The sequence below is a fragment of the Astatotilapia calliptera genome, chromosome 8, assembly GCF_900246225.1.
Source record: "Astatotilapia calliptera chromosome 8, fAstCal1.2, whole genome shotgun sequence".
Taxonomy (NCBI): Eukaryota; Metazoa; Chordata; class Actinopteri; order Cichliformes; family Cichlidae; genus Astatotilapia; species Astatotilapia calliptera.
The window spans coordinates 20,716,381-20,736,840 of NC_039309.1; the positions used below are offsets into that span (position 1 = coordinate 20,716,381).

General features: G+C 40.9%; 1 protein-coding gene across 2 annotated transcripts; it reads right to left on the reverse strand.

Moving 5' to 3' along the window:
• Window positions 1–379: 379 nt before the first annotated feature.
• sap30bp (SAP30 binding protein) lies at window positions 380–20,084 on the reverse strand. 2 transcript variants are annotated; one of them, XM_026177355.1, is made up of 10 exons: window positions 19,731–20,084; window positions 18,083–18,192; window positions 15,092–15,136; window positions 10,502–10,541; window positions 5,217–5,305; window positions 2,634–2,725; window positions 2,406–2,518; window positions 2,221–2,330; window positions 1,510–1,597; window positions 380–1,116 (listed from the first exon to the last, which is right to left on the reverse strand). In XM_026177355.1, exons 1-10 carry the CDS (start codon window positions 19,870–19,872, stop codon window positions 938–940), a joined length of 1,008 nt encoding a protein of 335 aa, XP_026033140.1. In that variant the 5' UTR covers window positions 19,873–20,084; the 3' UTR covers window positions 380–937. The 2 variants fall into 2 exon arrangements, with proteins under 2 accessions (XP_026033140.1, XP_026033141.1); XM_026177356.1 differs by having other exon boundaries at window positions 2,272–2,330; window positions 19,731–19,924.
• Between the last annotated feature and the right edge of the window lie 376 nt (window positions 20,085–20,460).

Below are 20,460 nucleotides of genomic sequence, written 5' to 3' on the forward strand. Positions count from 1 at the left end.
AAATTCAGAGCCTGCTGATTCTTGCCAGCTTTAACCCACTACAGTACCTCATAATCACATAAATGTCTTGACACTCCCCTTTCTAGAGAAGTCAGATGAGGAGTGTGAGGTTAGAGTGAGCATAACCTCACCTGGAACGCAGATGCTTCGCCCTGAAAGACAGAAACTGTTTGAATGTGTTGGCGGCATCTGCACGAAAGCCAGAGAGAGTCTTCAGTCCAGATTCAGGCCAATGTGTGCAGTCAATAAGAGCTTGTTCCTGGATAACCACGGAGCGTCCTTTCAAAGCACAAAGACGTAACGCTCTCCTAGAAGCAGCCATATGTGAAATGACAGAGGACTGAGTGATCACAGTTTGCGCAAATGACGAGAAACCAAGTGAAAAGGCAACATCTCATCCATTTATTCACCTTCTTATCAATACATACGTACAAGAGTAAAAAAAAAACAAAAAAACAAACATCTCAGCTCAGAGTCATTCACTGTGCTACAGAAGAACGATTACAATCGAGTGCTACAGCAGGCATGAAAATACTGTACCACAACTATGTATAGAAAAATAAACTTCAGACATTTTAACTACATCTGTTCTGTGAGGGACCCTTTTACAGTTTCAACAATTTCCTGTCTTAAATAAACAAATGTTGCCATCAAATAAAGAAAAAGAAAAAAGCACAATGACATAGTCGCTTGTTTAGAAAGATCTGCATGCATCAGATTTACAGAGGAGTATTGTCCCCGCGGTCAGTTTGGCTTTGTGATGCCATAATTGCAGATACAATCCCAGAGATAGAAGGCAGTTTTTAGTCTTTGTGAGTCCACGAGGAGCAGAAAGAATTTGTGGGCTGGTTCTGAAAATGTGTCCATCACTTTTCACACATATAACGGCTGCAGCACAATACAGGCCGTCGGTCACGCTGCAGCCCGTTCATCATCCTCACTGCTTTGCTTTCTTTAAGATGGTACCCACTGCGGAGATGACGGTGGTCTTGGTACCGCTTGCTGTTGTTGTCACAGAGACGACGGCGGGCAGCGTGGCTGTGGTTGTGATGAGGGTGGGCTGGGCCAGGGTCACAGGGAGTGCAGAGTCCCACTTACTTTTCCTCTTCTGGGCATCTGTGACATAGTAAACACAGGGGAGGAGTCAGTAAGAGCAGGTCTGTGTTTTCTGGATTAACCGATTGGCAGGATGCATCATTCATCTCATTTTTGTGACCGCCTGCTAGCAACAAAGCGTTTAAAAATGATATTAATTTTAAAATTGTTTATTTGCTACTGTGTCTGTTATCTGTAACAATGGCTTACCAAACAAAAAAAGCCTGAAAAAGCACAAAGAAAAAGAAGAGCCAGCTTCTTGGAAGCAAAATAGAAACAAATAAGAAGTGGCTTAAGATTTTTGGACTGTACCTCACTAACCCAATAGCCTCATTTGTTCGTGTACACCTGAGGTCCAATCTGATCACACTACTACTGGAGCAGCTGAAGCTAGCAGATGTTGCAGTGCTTTACCTGTGGATGTAGTTGTGGTGTTGCTGGTGGTGGAGGCTGCTGTGCTGGAGGGGTTGGTGCCCTTCTTAGTCCCCGTGACAAACTCAATCTGGAAAAAAACAACAACACACACACACACATATATTAAAACACTGGTTTAAATTGTTTGATTTATTATTGTTTAAAAAAACAACTTGACCGCAGTCACTGAAAAGCTCAACTTAAGAATCTACAGCAGAGGTTACAATAATATGTAAGCGAAGCATTTTGCACAACTACAAATACTGTGAACAGCTCTGATGTCTCTTAGCTTGAATACTGTAGCTACATAACAGTGAGTTCATTTCACATCAGGCAGAATAGCTGCTGTGCTCTACATGTTCATTCAAGTCCAGCTCAGTGCAACAGCAGGAATGATGCTGCTGATGGCAGCAGGTATCACTATGTTTTTAAACAACATTGTCCTTGGAAACTCCCATCACCCCCAGCATTTAGCTGTCTGAAATGATGCCCAGCATAAAGTCAAAAGAATCCATAGCAAAGAAAGACATACTGGGGGGGTGGGGGGAGCAGTTGGTTTTTATGTAGCAACCCAGAATGGGTGAAGCCGACAAGTACATCTGCCCTGGGCTGGGCCCGAGCTGCTGTTACGAGAGCTCAACTTGGCAACATTGATTTCTGTGTGTCAGATGGAGGTAAAGTAGAAATGAAGTACAGCTGGTGGAGACTTGCCCCTGATGCAGACTGACAGAGTAATCCACTCTTCTTTGTCGTTAGGCTCACCTTGGTCCGTTCCTTCTTGGCTTTCTCCAGTTTGTCCATCTCCACCTTCTGAGCTTTGGCTGGAGGATTAAAAGCAATTATGAGCGCTGATATGAAATCACAAAGAACAAGTAAGCGAAAATAAAAAGACTTACCGAGAGCTTCATAGTAAGAGTCTTCCGACCAGGCATGAGGATCGAACATATCTTTTGGGTAGTTGGTTCCCAGTTCATCTATGGCGCAGAACTGAATGAGCTTCTCGTAAATACTGAAAACAAAGAGGAGCTTCATAAGAGTCAAACAGTACATCTGCTGTCACGTGTAGCTGACAGCCCATGTGTGCGTTTGACGGTGTGGGTGCATTCTCCAGCTGAGCTGCATACCTTGGGTTTCTAAATTCCTTCTTTTGCTGGATATGGGCGTTTGTGTCAAAATCTCCATGGAGCTTCCTCTCATACAGCTTGTGAATCTTCTCCTGTTACAAAACAAACAAACTGGTGAAGGAAGAGAACACACACACACACGCCGCTGTTACAATTCACTTCACTTGTGTCACAATGCAGTGTCACTTAGGAAATAAACAACATGTTTATACCAGGAATGGAGTTACTGTAGATGAGTTTCCTGAATTTGCGGAGAAATATTTCACATCCACGTTCAACTAAACCACATAGAGCTGGCACATGTACCCAGATCCACAGTGATGCATGAGGTCTTAATATAGAAAAAGAAGAAATAAGAGGATAGTGCTCTTGTTCATCCATAGAGGTATCTCTATCATCACTACATGTCTAGGTCCACTGTTACTGTGTTAACAGCAACAAAACGAATTCCTGTGCTTCTAATATTAGTGTTTTCTAAAAAGCCATCCCTATTGGCTGGATAATTTGATGTAAACAACTACAAAAAATTATTTTTGAAGACGCACTTTCTGACCTTCCTCAAGTAAACTCTTTAAATGTGCACAATAAATCCCCGACTTAATTAAAATATCTTGTGTGGATTCTTGAGATTAACAAGCACACTAATATTAAACATATCTGGACTATAATGAATTATATTTACTTTCAAGGTTCAATAAGCATCCCTCTGCCACAAATAGGATGTCAATAAACAGTGAAATAAACAAGGTTAATGGCTGAAGGCAAGCAGCGAGCATGTCGCGAATAGATCAGCACCAAAATATGCAGTTTGTTCCAGGATGAGTCCATCCCTATAAACTCCCACAGAAAATGCAAAAACAAACATGCTCACAGCATTGTCACTATGAACACTCTGCACCCTTAAAGTAACTGTATGCCCCACTTAAATTGTAATTACAAGTTATGCATTTGTTAGAGAGCAACCCTTAGGTGTTGTACCACTTTGGTTGGACAAATGACATTAGAAGCTTCATTTATACTTCTGCACTGATGCATGTAGATCCTATGAGATAACCTATACAAGTATAGCTGACGACTGTCAGCATTTAAGCACTCACTGGCAGTGATGTTATTTCTCTTTTTATTAAAGAAGTAGCCAAAAATGCACAAGAGGAAACTGTGAGTGACACTTGCTGCAGACTGTCTACACCATGTTGTCACATTTTAACTTTTAAACTACAAAAGAAAACACATCTTTACAAGTCTTCCAATTTGACACACTCTCTATAACAGGTACAATAGTCAAATATCTACTTTACACTGATGTAAAGCCCCAACAAACCTACTGGTGACTGATAAAACTATTGGAGCTGTTGCAAGTGGGTTTTTTTGTTGTTGTTTTTTTATTAGGCTAACACATGATAGTGATTCTGCTGCTCTGCTTTGGACCAGTCTGGACACTTCCTGCCTCTCCCTCAGAAGGTTTCACTTGAATTTCCAGCAGCAAAATTTTGTCAAATGCAGACTTATAAAAAATAAAAACAGATATTGTGGTCAGCTTTTCCTAAAACACAAATCTTTTCCAGAGATATCCGAGTTTCAGACTGAGCTCAGTGAGTTGGCAGCCAGTGGATCGCTCTAATCTGCTCTAATCTCAAGGTCGCGGTATGATTGCAAAAGGCATTTGGAAACAGTTCACAAAGTGGCTACATTCCAGCGCTGGTGAATTGACAGGAAAAACAGAATATTTGCGAAATCCAATTAAGCCATACTGTGAGAGTACATGTGCTGCAGCTCCTCTGAGCCCAGAGGGCAGGGATATCCAGGCTGTTATGGTGAAGGTGAATCATTAGTTGTTCGTCTGATAGGTGGGGGAGTGTCAGCCCAGAGGGGATACTGCTGAGCTGTTCACTTACTAAGTCAGCTGTATGTCCTGACCTGCCTTTGCTCCTCAGAAGACAAACCTAACTGACTGAAGCTGGAAGCGCCGAAAATGCAAAGCAACGAAAAGAAATCAGCGGCGGTGATGCTGAGCAGACTGAGGATGACACTGTGTGCCGGTTTAATTACAGGGGTGCGCCTCAGGATTTATGTCGCCACTAGAATGTATTTCTAACCCGAGAGGGAACAAGTGAAAGCTAAATGAGTCGCTTGGCGTCAACAGGAGGTTATTTTCAGTGCATAAATATCCCATATGTTTCGTGTGTGGATGAGGCAGCTTCGAACCTTTAGCGTTTCAAGTCTTGGTTTCTAAATCTGATCTTATGCCAAGGCTGTGAGCGCAGACTGTTTTCTCCCCCCATGGAACCAATTTCTTCTTTTTTAAGCTAATGACAAGTTCTTTTAGGAGGATGAATTTACTACCTGGAAAGTAGTTATCCAGCACATAAACAAGTCTACAAAACCCCAGATTATTCAATCAAGCCCTTATAAAACCCCAAACCCCAGCTTTAACCACACACCCCCCCCCCAATCTGATTAGCAGGCATAACTGTGGCCTAAGTGGTGTTACTCAAGCTGCTTGCATGATACAACAGCATTAAAGCGTGTGCTGCAAGTGAAATGTATGTGGTTAAGAGAACGTTTAGCAGTGGTGTTGGGTACCTGTAGATGGCTGGAGCAGCGTCCGGGGGGTTCGGAGGGGATCTTGATCTCGTCAGGTGACATGTTTCTCACCTTTTCTGAAAACAGAGCTGGAAGGAAAGAAAAATAAACATAAGCCTAATGTGCTTTCACCTCTGTGGCTTTTCCCTGCGTGTCTTTACATGCAGGATTAGCTACGTTAGACGGCTAAAATGTAGAAGTACATCCACCAAATGAGAAATTGGAGAGGTGGTGGTGGAATACGGACATGAATTGGAGAAGAAACTCGATTAATGTGTGTCAAAGTATTACTGGAGAATTCCTGAGCACCCTTGTGTTCATCTTACTCCTAAGTGTGTGCCAGTAAGTTTTACAGGGCAGTGTGGTATGAAGAGAGCATGTCTCAGGCAGGGAGTGGCTGCTGTTGGGGCTTGTATAGAGAAGGCAGACTCCTTTCGTCTCCTTTGTTTTGCTCGACTTGTCTCCCTCTGCTCTCTCTGACTGCAGGCCAGGCATTCTTCTGTGTCACTAACTCTTAATCACACAGACACAGTCATTTAGAGCTGTCAGTACTTCGGTGAGTAGATGCTGCAAGTGTGCATGTATGTGCAGATGGAGGAACTCGTGTCTGCTGAAGCTCTATGAAGAACACTGACAAGTAAGAACCTGACTGGACATGAAAAGACCAAAAAGAACGTGCTTACTGTGTCTTGTTTCACACTTTAGCTTACAGAGCAGAGCAAAATCCCATCATCACATACGCACAACCCAATTACTTTTATTCTTATATTTAATGTTTTTATTCAATTCAAAAGAAAACATCCCACCCAGCTTTCAATCAGGGAACATAAGGGAAAAAAATCCCGTTAGACCCAAAGTCATTTATCAGAGTATATATTCAAATTCCTGACACAAGACCAAAAACCAAACCTGAGCTCCCCTTCAGGTGTTACAGGATTAAAAATAGACAATTCTCTTAGCAAGCCATCATTTAAAATGGACTTAGGCAAAGTGGAAAACCTGTGTTTGGAAATAATGGAGACTGCTCTATGTGAGCAGAAACATTACTGCAACACAGTTAAGCAACATGTGCCAGAGCTGAACTCTGCTCGTGTGCAGACACGATGCTAATCATTTTCTATCTTCATCAGCCTGCTGATCATGATCATATGGGTCCACAGAGGTGCACATGTCTATACTGTTTTGGTGCACCGATTGCCCGCATGTCAGAAGACTAAGAGGCGGAGCACCTCTCTTTCCCTTTTGTTGGATAACTGATATGGTTATAGTTAACCTCCCCCGTTGGAGTAAAGGAGGGGCAGGGCGTTCCCTCTGTTGGCTAGACACAAAAGTAAAGCTGAGCATGCATGTGCATAGGTTCATACGCATGCCTAAGATGTGAACTAGTTTAGAGATATATAGAGATATACAGAGATATTCAGTTACGTGAACATGAACTGGTCTTGTGTAAATAGTCTGTGGCACTAAACCTCAGTTATTAGAGACAGAAAACTTCTGTAGCACCAAACAATAAAAACCTGACAAGGCAAGTCCGATGACTCAGAGGCATTAGGTGGTAGCTTGGTATTTTACAAAACTCTCTCTACACAAAGACTTGCAAACACTGTCTAACAGTGCTGCTGCAACAAGGTTTAACAGTGTGGAAGCCTGCTAATCCACTTAAAACAACCTGAGATTTACTTCACAATTTTGTGCCCTTGTACAAACTCTAAACACTAAAGTGCGTCGGATGGTAGTAGCAGTGTGAGTGTGAATAAATCACAGCCTGTGTAATAAATACAAAAATAAATAAATCCCTGCTAATTATTCAGCTCAGCATGGGAAGGAATATTCTCAAACAACAGGAAGAATCTGAGAGTAATAAACAGACAGAGAAAAGATTATATTCTGTTTCTAAATCACCATCTGTCTTCCTAAAAACAGACAGAAAGTCAAAGTCTGTGCCCTGGGGTTTTTTTCTGGGAAAGGCAGACAATGTCCGTCCCTTCAGTAAACAGACAAAGAGCCATCTTCAGCTTGCTGACAGAAGGCTTTTAGCCAGATGCTCTGTGACATTTACTGACAGACAAGACGGAGGAGCCGAGCTCCACTGCAGGAATGCCAAGGGTCCGGGCTCAGGCTATGAGTCACACTGACACTACAGTACACTCGTGGCAATAGCAACTGCTTTGAAAGCTTTAAAATCGCGCTAGTGCATCTCCTTTTCCTCTGGGACTTGTTTTTATGCCTGAGCCAGGCTAGAAGTTTGGAAGAGGTGACGGTAGCGGGAAATTATTTGTGAGCAGAGGCTATTCCTCTCGTGGAGAGTGATGGCAGATATTACACAGTGAGATGTGCTGACACCTTTTAAAATGATTTTCATCCATTTTATAAACAAATATGTTACACAACTCTTCTCACACTCGTTTTCTGTGAGACATTCTTTCAAAATAAAACATTTAATCCATGAGAAATCACATAATTTTAATTGTAATTATGAGTTGTCTACCCTCGTGGCAATGCATTACCACATGTCGAATGGGTGTCGCACTGCCTAATCTGTGCCATCATCCGCATCCAGCTGGGGGCTGCATTAACCAACAGCAGAGAGAGAAGGTCAGTGCCTGAGGTTTACAGTCTAAGAGGTTGGTGTATAAAACGCCACTCCCTGTATCACTCATATCCTGCCTGATTTGATGTTTCCTTACACACCTGTACAGATCAGTCATTACTCACTAACCACTGCCAGGTCCTTGTTAGTCCTTCATTTATTAGTCAGTGGACAAAGAGGCTTGAATAAGTCAACTAGGTCTAGGTAGTGATTCATACACCTACTGTACCAACACCCAGCTGGCATTGCTAAAAAATCTGATTCTTTCACATATTTTTGAAAGAAATTCAACAAATGTATTATTATCCTTTTAAGCAAATAATTACAGCCATGTCTGAGGCACTCAGCTTTGAGTGCTATTAGGTTCTACAAAGGATAAGTCAGAATATATACTGTACTTTTTCCAAAAGGTGTAATTTTCTACAACAATTGTTTTGTTTTTTTTTTAATATATTTTTTACACCTGACTAAAAAAGGCAAACTGTGGATTTCCCGGGGATTACATTCAGCTAAAGAATCACAGGTTTTCTGCAAAGATATCAAGCTCTAACGTAAATCGAATGCAATTTAGTACCTCCTGGATGATCGTAGCAGCCATCTATATATCATCACATCTTTTTAAATTCATTTCAGGTGGGCTTCATTAAGGATAAAACTAAACTATTAAAGATTACAACTTTAACCAGGCAATAACCACCTCAGCTCTATGTGGCTAACCAGCAAAGCAACAAGGCTGTTGTTGGAAAACCATCTTTATAATCACTCAGTCACTGGATATTGGACAGTTTTAACATAAACTGTATTTCAAATACAGTTTATGTTAAAACTGTATTTCTCTACAAAGTTTGGCTAATGTACTGGAGTATAATTATAGCCATCCACATTTCACTGCAATGAATGCCTCCTGGTCTTGTCTGCATCTTTACATTCATTCATTCATCTTTACAGTCAGTTACATAGTTACGAGTTCAAAGGTGGCCGCTGATGTCGCTGCAAAGTCTCAGAGCCATCTTGGATACAACTTTTGTTTTTTTCAATAGGAAGAGGGCCATGTGATACATCAAACTTATTGGTACTGTCACAAGAAAAGGAATGGTGTGCTTGGTTTCAATGTAACTTTATTCTTTCATGAGTTATTTACAAGTTTCTCTTTGTTCACAGCCATTAACATGTCGAACCCATCACTTTTGTTGTTCCAACAGTCTTGGAGGGATCCATCCAATGTGGGTTAGTGTCAGACCAATAGTGGTGGTTTTGTTTGTTAACTTCACCATTCACATAAAAGTTTGCCTCATCACTGAACAAAATCTTCTGTGTGAACTGAGGGTCCTGTTCCAATTTTTGTTTTGCCCATTCTGCAAATTCTGTGCGCCGATCTGGGTCATCCTCGTTGAGATGCTGCAGTAGCTGGAGTTTCTAAGGGTGCCATTTGTGAGTAGCTAATATCCGCCGAAGGGATGTTCGACTAATGCCAGTCTCCAGTGACATGCGGCGAGTGCTACGCTGTGGGCTCTTGCTGAATGAAGCTAGGACAGCCACTGATGTTTCTTCATTAGTGACAGTTTTCTTGCGTCCACATTTTGGCAAATCCAACACTGAACCAGTTTCACGAAACTTAGCGAGCAGTTTGCTAACTGTAGCATGGGAGATGGGTGGTCTCGTAGGGTGTCTTGCATTGAAATCTGCTGCAATGACCCGGTTACTGCGTTCACCAGATATCAACACAATTTCGATCCGCTCCTCACATGTTAACCTCTTCGACATGTTAATGGCTGTGAACAAAGAGAAACTTGTAAATAACTCATGAAAGAATAAAGTTACGTTGAAACCAAGCACACCATTGTTTTTTCTTGTGACAGTACCAATAAGTTAGATGTGTCACATGGCCCTCTTCCTATTGAAAAAACAAAAGTTGTATCCAAGATGGCCGACTTCTAAATGGCCACCATGGTCACCACCCATCTTGAGGAGTTTTCCCCCTCACATATACTAATGTGCCACAAACAGGACTTTAATATCACCAACCATTCCCATGTTATTACGGTGTATCCATATAAATGGCCCACCCTGTATATACAGTGGAACCCTGACTTACGAATACCCCGTTTCACGAAAAATTCAAGTTACGAAGGCACTGAACGGCAATATTTCTTCCTGTGTTACGGCAAAATGCCCGAGTAACGAAACCGCTGGCTCTGATTGGCTCAGCCAAGCCTACAATGCCCACAATGCCTTCCGAATCATGTGACAACCCCTTGGCTTCCGTACTTGTGCTTCGCTGTTCCACTTGAACGACGCATTGTGGTTCTAGTTAGCAATTAGCCTATCAATCAGCATCGCCTCACTCAAAACGTGCAATGGGTGCTTCGACTTACGAAAATTTGCGACTTACGAAAGGGAAGAAATTAATTTTTAAGTCGGGTTCCACTAAAATTAAAAAAAAAAAAAAAAAAAAAAATATATATATATATATATATATATATATATATATATATATATTTTTTTTTTTTAAATATTAAATCATTTTAAGAGCTTGTGGACAACAGTGGGGAATATATCACAGGCTTGGGCTAATACTTCTGTGTAGGGTCAGTTTATTGTTCAAAGTTAAAGATTGAGCACAAGGATTACTTTAATCCTTTAATTGCCGCTCTATATTCTGCGTGAGCACGTGCGAGTTCATGCGTATACTCACCAACTAGCTCCTTGGGGTCCTTTTTTTCTGCTTCTGAGATCTAGAAATCACAAGAAAAGGGGTGAGAGTGGGAGGGCAGAAAAATGAAAAAACAGGGGACATTTAGGCCTGTTTTTATCATTAGTGCTCGATGGTGGGAAATAAACGCAGCATCAGTCATAGATATTATGAGACCATGATTCCTGCTAGGGTTTAGTTGGTGAGATGAATGATCTAATCAAAGGTGTTAGATAATTAGATAACTCTTTATTGTCATTGCACAGTCATACATAGTACAATGGTACAATGAAATTGGAAAACTGTACAGGTGAAAAAGAGAGAGCTAAAGACAAAAGCTCATTCTCTGTATACCTGAAACCTAAAAATCACAGAACCCAGAAGCAGACTTCACACACTACAGAGCAGTTTCTTAGCAGTAACAGAAGCCTGAACTGTAAATCTTAGAGAAGATTCCAGAGAACGACTTGGCTCAGCAGGAGGAGGAGTCTTGTACAGCCCTTAAAATATGCCGCCTATTGTGCCAGCATTGTGGGCATAACACAGGTTCAGCACAAAAGAACAGCGCTGTTATTCACAGGAATCATGCCGTCACCTAGCAACTGCACGGGCACATCAAAGAACTGTCCTGAAGTGGGCCAAATCACAAGGTGGTGGTGGAGGAGGGAGGACGGCAGAAAGACATGTAAATACAGCAAAGAACCCCAGCAAAAAAAAATTAGACTATTTGATACAGAGCTTAAAATTAAACGAATTAATTTAAAAAACAAACAAACAAACAAAAAACAAAAAAACACTCATCACTTCACTGATCCTCCAGTTGGCACGGCTTCCCCTTTTAGCTCGCCCTCACAGTAAGGTCACAGTAAGCAGCTTTTGAGGACTTTTGTACAGAGAATATAAATTTAGCCGTCTCACAAGGCCACACCAAAAATATTACCACCCTTTCAGATCAACAACAGGCCCTTCTAATTTCAGCTAACTGTGCACATCGTCAAGCCATCTGTCTAGCATGAGTAAACACGGACTTGTAACCACACATATACCAAAAGATTATTCACTGGAGGGACGCTGATCACGTATCTACTCATTTAAGTTTTAATTACTGGAAACAGTGTAATAAAGGCCAATGCTACATTATTATAATAACAGAATATGGTGTTGAATACACCATAAGGGGGTTACTTCTAATTCTACATTTTCTTCTTTCTTGATGGGATTTCTGTGAGACAGCTGTATGAAATATCAGCTGTTAGCGTTTTGTATACATCCAGCAAACTGGGAAAAAACGATTTAAGACTGACCGGATTGCTTTAATTGTATCAGCTGTATAAACAAAGCGATATGCTTCCTCGTTAAAAGGAGCACTCCACTGAACATGAGGTTCAGTCTGTTTCTCACCAGGAACAGTTCTGTGTGTGGAAGATCCACAGAAAATGGTATCCAAGTGGATTTGAACTCAGGCCTCTGCAGCAGCAGCATTTTAGCATGTGGGCTGCCCTCTTATAACAGACTCATTCAGCACTGCTACAATAGCAGGAATATTATTACTATTATTATTATTATTACTACTATTTTGTTTCCCTCTCCTTTGGGCTGCTCCCTTGAGAAGATGAAACAGTGGATCATCTGCCTCCATCTCATCCTATTACCAGCATCCTTTTTGTGTCACATAACTTTCTTTCACTACATTCATGAATGATCTCTGTGGTTCTTTTTTCAGCGTCACTGTGTCCAAACCACACAGCTCACCATCTCAAACCTTCCCCATTACTCTTGCTGTTATTCTTCTGTCCAAAATATTCCTCTTCTCTTGAGAGTGTACCTCCAGCTCTCTTAAACCTGCTCATCTGTCATCTTTCTTGCTCATACATGTCGTGCACCACCCTCACTTCCCTTCCACTTTTACATGCAGTATCACAGTTTCTCTCTTCAAACACCACCATTTAGACCTACAAAGACAGTGAGGCTCCTTCTGATCTGTACTCTTAACACTCTCAGAAGGAAACATTGCATCTGCAGTGCAAAAAAGCCATAATGCTGCTGACTGATTGTCACGTCTCTCCTTAATCTAGCTTCAACAACTCCTGGTATGGTTCATTATCTTCAGAGCGTTTTTCTGGGCCAACCTCTTTTCAACCCTTCGTATCTGGCCTCACCTCCTCCTTGCTAATCCTCTGCACACCTTGATTCACTAACTGTCCTCCATCTGCTCTCTCATTTTTTTCATTCATGAGATCCTCAAAGTACTCTTTTCACCTTCTCAATACACTCTCTTCTTTTGTTTATGACATTTCCATCGGTATCCTTGATCACCCTAACCTGCTGCACATCCTTTCCAGCCAAGTGCTTTTCTCCTTCCTTAGTGTTCAAGCTCCAGGATCATTAGCCTCGAAGGAACACTTAACACCTTAGTGCTACTTGTTAGCATGTTAAACTGGGAAAAACGAAACACTGGAGAGAATTGCCTGGATTTATAAAACCACATAGATTTTGGGTAACAGAATGAGAATTATAGTCGAGATAGTGGTTAAAAAATGTGTAAATGAAATAAATTGGTCACACCACATAAAAACAAAACTGACTTTTTCACCAGATGGTACTAGAAGGTGAGGATCCCAAAATTCAGAGCACTACTCTCAGATATGTTGGACAATAATATCTCTAAATATTTCAGAGCTCTGTCACTTATGACATTTAGTTTGTCTAATTTTTTTTTTTTTAATTAACATATCCTCCAGCAAGCTTAAAAATTATGAGCAAGATTATAGAACAATCCATTTTACTGAAAATTAAAACTTCCAGGCAATTATTAAATAAGCATTACTGGAAACATAACAGATCCCCTCTTCTCAATATCTCAGTTGGTCACCAACTAACAGAAACAGTGCTTTGAAATTAAGCGATAGGGACTCTGATGCACGCTCTTCAAGGAAACGTTCTCCTGTAGTAGGGGGCTCTGCTGCACAGCTATCACAGATCTAAAAAGAACTATCAACTTTATCGACAATACAAAGGCTTCACACTACAGATTATCCCCTTTATCTCCATTCCAGCAGACAGTTCCCCATGCCCGAATGTGTAAACTCAATGTTTTCTTAAGATCTCAGACTAGATCACAGTACAATCTAAAACATTAAAGGAGAACTTGGATATATCCAACCACAGTTCTTATCGAGCACAACAGTCTTTGTGGTTAAATGAGGCACTGCGCACTCTCAATTAAGACACGTATCACACCAACACCTAACAGCTGCCATTCACAGATAAGCCAACTGCAAACGACAATAAGTTTGAGGACAAAGTGAAAGCTAATATAAACATTCACTCTCTTTTTGGGTTTCTAAATCTAAACCCAAATATTAGCCTGTTGACCTAACATCTGCTTATGCAAACTACACTGCTGCTAGATTTCACCGCAGAATTTCTAGCAAAACCAAAATGAGTAGTATCCTATTGCTTTATAACAATATCTTAGTGATGGTAACAAAAGCAAGAAAACACATCGAGGCTTTAAACTCTCTCTCCCAACGTAGCCAAAATTACACGACAACCTCTGTTTTTAATGCAACTGCTCACAAAAGGTATTTGCAGCAGGTTTAAATAACACTACTAAACACATGGGCACGTTTCCAAAGTAGTTGGGATGCTTTGTAAAATAAAAACTGTCCTTTGCACACAGACATTCTCCAGATTATATGAATATACTTTAAATGATCAGATATTCATTGTAATCTCTCTGAAGGTTTATTCCATTTAAATCAAACTGGTTTTCTTCTGCCTTACCTCAGTTCACTTGTGCAGATGTGAACATGGTAATCACGCTAGTAAAACAAATCGACTGCACTGAGACCCTTTGGAGGAGGTGGTCTCAGTCTTCATTTATGGTGTGAATAGGATTCTTATGTTCTATAGTGAATAAAATACGGGTTAACGAGAGCTGCAAATTGTTTTTTTAATTTTCATTTTGCACCACATCCCAACAGAAGAAAGTGAAGTATTTCCCTACAAAGTACACAGAATATGTTTCATTAACTTTCCTGGAAATGTTTCTCTTCCATGGCAATAAAGCTCTACATGTTGATACACGCAGCACTGAGAAACCACATCATGAACCACAGTTATCATTACCATACTGCAATGTCCTTTCATTGCCATCACTTCATGATGTGGCATAACCAACAGGCAAAACTCACAAAATCCCCTCAGACAGCCATCACAGAAATGTTGTAAATCAAAGCCTCAGTCAAGCTATACATCCTCTGCCAAACAGTGCAGCAGGAAGCTGGCACACCGTCTGGCTCATACAGTTTGAAAACACATACAAAGGGTGTGGTTAGTATGGTGTGAAGGTCCAAGTAGTGTGCTTTACAGAATCAACACGGCTGATTCGCCTCTTCACTTTAAGCCACACATGAAGATGCATCAGTGACTCATAGCGTACTTCAAATCCATGAACCCACAGCACCATCTAGTGAATATGCTCTATCGCTGCATGTTGTGGCCGCTGTGCTTCAGGTTAGTCACAAAACAGAATGACAAACTAATCAGGCTTAATCACTAAATCTAATCAATCCCACAGTGTTCAAATACCTCAAAGTCATCTGCGTCCCTCCCCTCGTCAGATTCGTCCACTTCCTATAAAAACAAAAATGCAGAAGGTTAACACTGTAAGGGGCAAAAAGGAAAAGAGACCATAATGGGGAGCCGAGCAGCAGGACCAACAGCCAGCACTGGGCTGAAAACCTATTAGTCAACTATTTCATCTACAAGTGGGCCTTAAATAAAGCATTTCTGGGAGGTTGTAAGGCTGACTGTGATTTCTAGCAACTTAAGCAAGGCTCGCAAAATTTCAAAATCTCTGGTAGCCCTTTGAGCCGGCACTCTTCAGTTTTTGGTAGCCCAAAATAAATTTAGGTAGCCCGAATAAAAAAAAGAGAGCAATTTTTTTATGTTTTGTTTCCGTTACAATATTATACTTTAATGTATAATATTGTAACGGAAACAAAAATTAATCAAAAAATTGTTAAAATACAAATCACAACATTGTATAAAAATTACAATCATCAACTCAAATACTTGGTTCTCATTGAACAGAAATTTCTATGAACTTGTAAGAACTGTGTAGGACATGAATCAGTCTGTGTCAGATCCTGAATATGACATTTCCACTGGAGTCACGGGTCAGAGGTAAGTGGAACCAAGATCGAGGCCATTTGCTTTTTGAAGTTTGCAAAGACTGCTAAATTTTGCCAGTGGTAGTTCACTCTTTGCAACATAGCACGCTGTTCTAAACAGATTTTTCAGGACTTCTTCTTGTGCTTGGTTTATTTTTAGTATGTTTTTGCAATTGGTGTTTGTTCCGGGAAAGATACTGCAGACTGAGCAATAATGCATTTCTTGCATTTCTCATGGGTTCCGATGGGGTCTTTCTTAAAATTACTGGTCCCAGTAACAAAGGCGCTTGTCGACTCAGAAATCGAATGAAACTCACAACACACCTGGCAGAACATCATGTTATTTAGCTCGTCATATTCCAACAGAAATTCTTTTGTCCATGAAACCAAAAAAACTGCGCTTTTTTTGTCTCATTGTCTGATTTGTCATAACTTTTCCGTTTTGTGGTCGGCTTTTCTTTGGCTGTCCCTTCTTCACCCTGACCTGTCTTATTTGGCTGAGCAGAACTAAAACACCGGCGTAAATCCTGCTGCTTTTACATACGTACTTACATAACGGTCAGCGATTCTCTGCGCAATCAACCTCTCACATGTTTAAGCTTGCTGCGAGAGATTTCACTTGTCATGTCTGAATAGTAAGCTAATCACCGATAAGACGACGTCAGAGGAATTGGTGCGCAATTAATCGTCACTCACCAATCAGTGCTGAAGCTCTCTATACACCATTCACGCGGTCGCAAAGTGAAAGCAAAAAACAAGCGCAAATTCAAACGCAATTTCAATGTGTCACATATTGACAGTGGCTCACCGATGCCAATGACATAATTGCTCAGCTACATTTTCGAAAGAATGCAAAAGCATTGACATATATTTTTCCTTCCTATGATAGCCCGACAGGCAGGGCAGAGATAGATTTTGGTAGCCTGACTGGAAAAATTTTGCAAGCCCTGTTAAGAGTGTGATACATGTGTGCCCAAAGAACACTTCAAAAATTTACAGTTTCATTTAAAGTTTGATGCAAATTAAAACATTTGCAAAGGTGGCTACAGCAATAGTATGGAGGGGAAAAAAAGTAAAGCACTAATACCCGCTCTCATAATAATGCTTGTATATGTTCTTGGCTCTGTATGGCTGCTCTGCACCCGCTCTCAGCCTAACAACACTGTCTATATTGTGACTTTGGTGAGCTAATGTAATCTGCACAAAGATGCCAGAGAAAACAAACAGCATTGTAATGGAGCACTTTAAGAATAAGCTCTAAAACTAACAAGTAACTAAAGCATAATTTATTGTCCCAAAAATGTGCCAGTCTGCGTTCTGGTTTGCTTTTGGACAGAGCACAGACGGAAGTTTTCACCCATCACAAACTTGCCACCGCAAAATCCCAAATACACGTCACTGGATGTGAATGTTGATTGGTTGACAAGTGAATAGGGAGGGGTGTGACAGCAGAGATTACCGGGAATAGGAGAAGCGTGGAAAAATCTAAGATTGTAAAAACAGTAAAAGTACAGACAGCGCCTGCAGTGGACACTTCATTGATTTTAAACACTGTTAATCTTCAGCTCTTTGTACATTAAAAGTTCGGTCTTTTCTGAAGCTTGCTGACAGACCAACAACAGGACAAGATAGCTCAAAGATCAGTTGTATTACAAGTTTCTTTTTTTAACCCTGGCTCCATCTGACCACAAACATTCTCTGCAGGCAGACAGGCTGTCAGTGACCACCCACAGATTGGATTCGTGCAATCCCAGGTCAAGCATAAAGCAAGCATGGATAAGACTACATATGTGGCATTCAACATCAAACAAAGGAGGAACCATAGTTTGTCTTAGCCAACCGTTAGCCTTTTGATGTTGAAGATTTTGTCATTGATTAGTGGTCTTTGATCAATGGTCATGAGAATTTGCATCTTAATGATCAATGAACTGATCTCCCAGTCCACTGCTCCTTCGGGCGTGCTAGTTTCAGTCATTATGCAAATGTACTGAAACCTGCAGTCAGCCAAGACTGAAGAAGTCACTTGGATAAGTGACGAAACGTTTCTCCCACTGAAAACGCTACATCCAGATAAACAGAATCAACTTTTGGGGGATGTTGAAGATTGCACTTATGCTTATAAGAAATCAAATAATGTGAACGTAAAACTAAAGAAAAGAGGGGAAAAAAGTACTTTGGTGATGCTGATTTTGTAGTGGGGAGATCCTGATTATGATGCAGATCCAACCAAGCAATCAGCCTTCCAAACCCCTCTGTACTCAGTGAAGATTCAATGTCTCAAAACACACCACATACTCCGAGAGCACACAACACGTGAACTATTTTTCTGTCAGCTAGAGACATCAGTGGAATGGAACTGATTGATGAGTAAAAATAAAATCTAGAAAGCTCAGAATTCAAAACTGACCGAGTTGTTTTCTCTGCTGTCTTCATCTGCAGACTCTTTTTCTTCTGGGCCCACAGTTTGGTTCAGGTCATCCTCATCATAGCGATATACAAGGCTTCCTACACGCCCCCCTATTGATGCGAGATGGGGGGGGGGGGGTCACAAAGACACAGAAGTAAAAGAAATCAATTAGGCAGCAAAATTATTCTTTTATTTCACACATAACTAATTTTGAGTGATATCATTCTAACTATTGAAACCTCAAAGTAAGCCAGCCTATAAGACAACAGGAAATAGCCAAAGAAAGAGTTCGTCCTCAGTTTTAAATTGTCTGTTCTAGCCCTCATTGCCTAGACTAAAGCTTAGCAACACTGGGACCTCACTAATGGTCACTATACTCTGAAAACTTTACCGACTCCCTAAATTGGCACTTACTCATGAATCCCTGCTCTGAAAGCTTCTGTGCCAACTAACAACCACATGTCATATTTCTCTCGCTCTCAAGAAATTTACTTTAAGCTTTAAAATTAGAAGAGCTCAGTGGACAAAAAGGTCCCCTTATACTGATGTATATTTTATCAATGGGTTATTAATGTAAAGCGGTTTTACTACTGGTGTAGTTGCTTCCAGTGGAGTACATTACGCACATCCATCTGTAGCTAATGACTACTTAATTTGAGATTAATCTGATAATTATTCTGTCCATTAACAAATTGAAATATGGGTTAGTAAAATTAGGATTACAATGATCTTATGTCACAAGTCATAATCCAGCAATCCAGAAACAAATCAGTATATTTGGTCCCTGTGTGCCAACAGACAGGCTTTGGCTCTTTAAGAAAGGACGATATGAGAAATAAACATAATAAGGCCAACATGAAAACTGCCAGTGGATCACAACTATGGGAAAATATACTGGGATATAGAGTTGTACATTTCCGGTAGCTTTATTTTGGAGTCGATTGCTACTGCGAAGGTGTACTCAAAAATCATATCCAAAATACGAAAACGGAAAGATTGCGTTAAATTACAAAGAGCAGAGGATGTGTCATAAAAAAAAATCAAATGATCAATTTTGATGTTTGAAGAGCGTAGATCGATTGTTTGTTTACATCATTCAACACAAGCAGAACTGTATTACTGCATGCAGAAGACACATCGTCCACATTCAGAAGCACATCTCTGTGTAGTGACAGTTCTTATGATTTAAACAGGCAAAGGGACGGCAGTAAAAACTCCGGACCTGTGACAGCATCAAGTACGCTGGTGTTCCAATTGTACAAATCGCGAATCCGTGTTCGTGCTCTCGGCAAGTCCGGACTCGCGTACTTGAGAATTGAGTAAGGGCCTATCTCACCAGTGAACAAGGTTATCTCGGAGTCAAGAACACAACCCGGTATCCTGACACAAAACGCACCCTCCTCCGTTAACTAAAGACGCATGTTAATTTCCGTTTGGCAACAGTTTCTCTCAATAAAAAAGACACCATCCAGCGAAATATGCGCATATTATGTTTTACGAACAAAACAACATGAACATGAAGATCGTCTAACTAGCTACATGCTAACGTTAGCTCCTACATGAAGTTCCGCAGTAAGGCTGGCGGACCTACAGCAAAGTATTTCATAGTCGTTAAACGTATGAAAGGAAGTTAAATACTTTTATATACCTGATTCTTCTTGTTCAGGGTCAGAGTCGGGCTCCGAATCATCTCCATAGACCGCTAAAGACGACAGCAGCGTACTCTTTTTACCGCTCGCCATTTCTGTGTAGTATCGCATAAACGGTGGGTCGCAGAATATTGACGTCATCAAAACGGTAACACACCGAAGGAACTGGTCTGCCACTGGGAAATGTAGTCATTTTGTTGGCCAGCGTTCATTCTTCTTCTTCTTCTTCTTCTTCAGTCAAGTTTAACGGCAGCTTGCATCCAAAACTGTTGCATTACTGCCATCTCCTGGCTGTTAACCGTCCGTCACTCCTGAATCCTCAGATCCTCTTGATGAGACCAGTACTTCTCAAAAAACCACCACTTTCCGTTCACCATGACTTAACTTATTAACCACTTGTTCAAATGTAAGTTCCCTTCCACCACTCATTTCACCCCACATCACCCTCCTGTGACTTACATACTTCCTACAACTAAGGAGTACATGCTCAACTGTCTCCATATCAGTGCACCCATCACACAACCCAGTCGGATGTTTCCCTATCTGAAAAAGAGTACCATTTAAAAAGCAGTGGCCCGTTCATATTCGACTGATAACAACCTCCTCACGTCTCTGCAATCCGCTACTCCTCTTAGCTTCTATTGTGTTTTGCACCCTATATAAATGTCTCCCTTTTGTTTCATTATCCCATGCCATTTGCCATAAGTTCCGACTTTCTGCCCAAACTAC

What these genes read in the sequence shown, in the direction of transcription:
- sap30bp (XM_026177355.1), bottom strand. Translation starts at nt 19,872, where the DNA reads ATGACGTCAATATTCTGCGACCCACCGTTTATGCGATACTACACAGAA. An exon ending in ACAGCAGAGAAAACAACTCG is followed by an intron (nt 15,137 to 18,082) that starts GTCAGTTTTGAA and finishes TTGTTTTTATAG; the next exon opens with GAAGTGGACGAATCTGACGA. An exon ending in AAGGAATTTAGAAACCCAAG is followed by an intron (nt 2,519 to 2,633) that starts GTATGCAGCTCA and finishes CTTTGTTTTCAG; the next exon opens with TATTTACGAGAAGCTCATTC.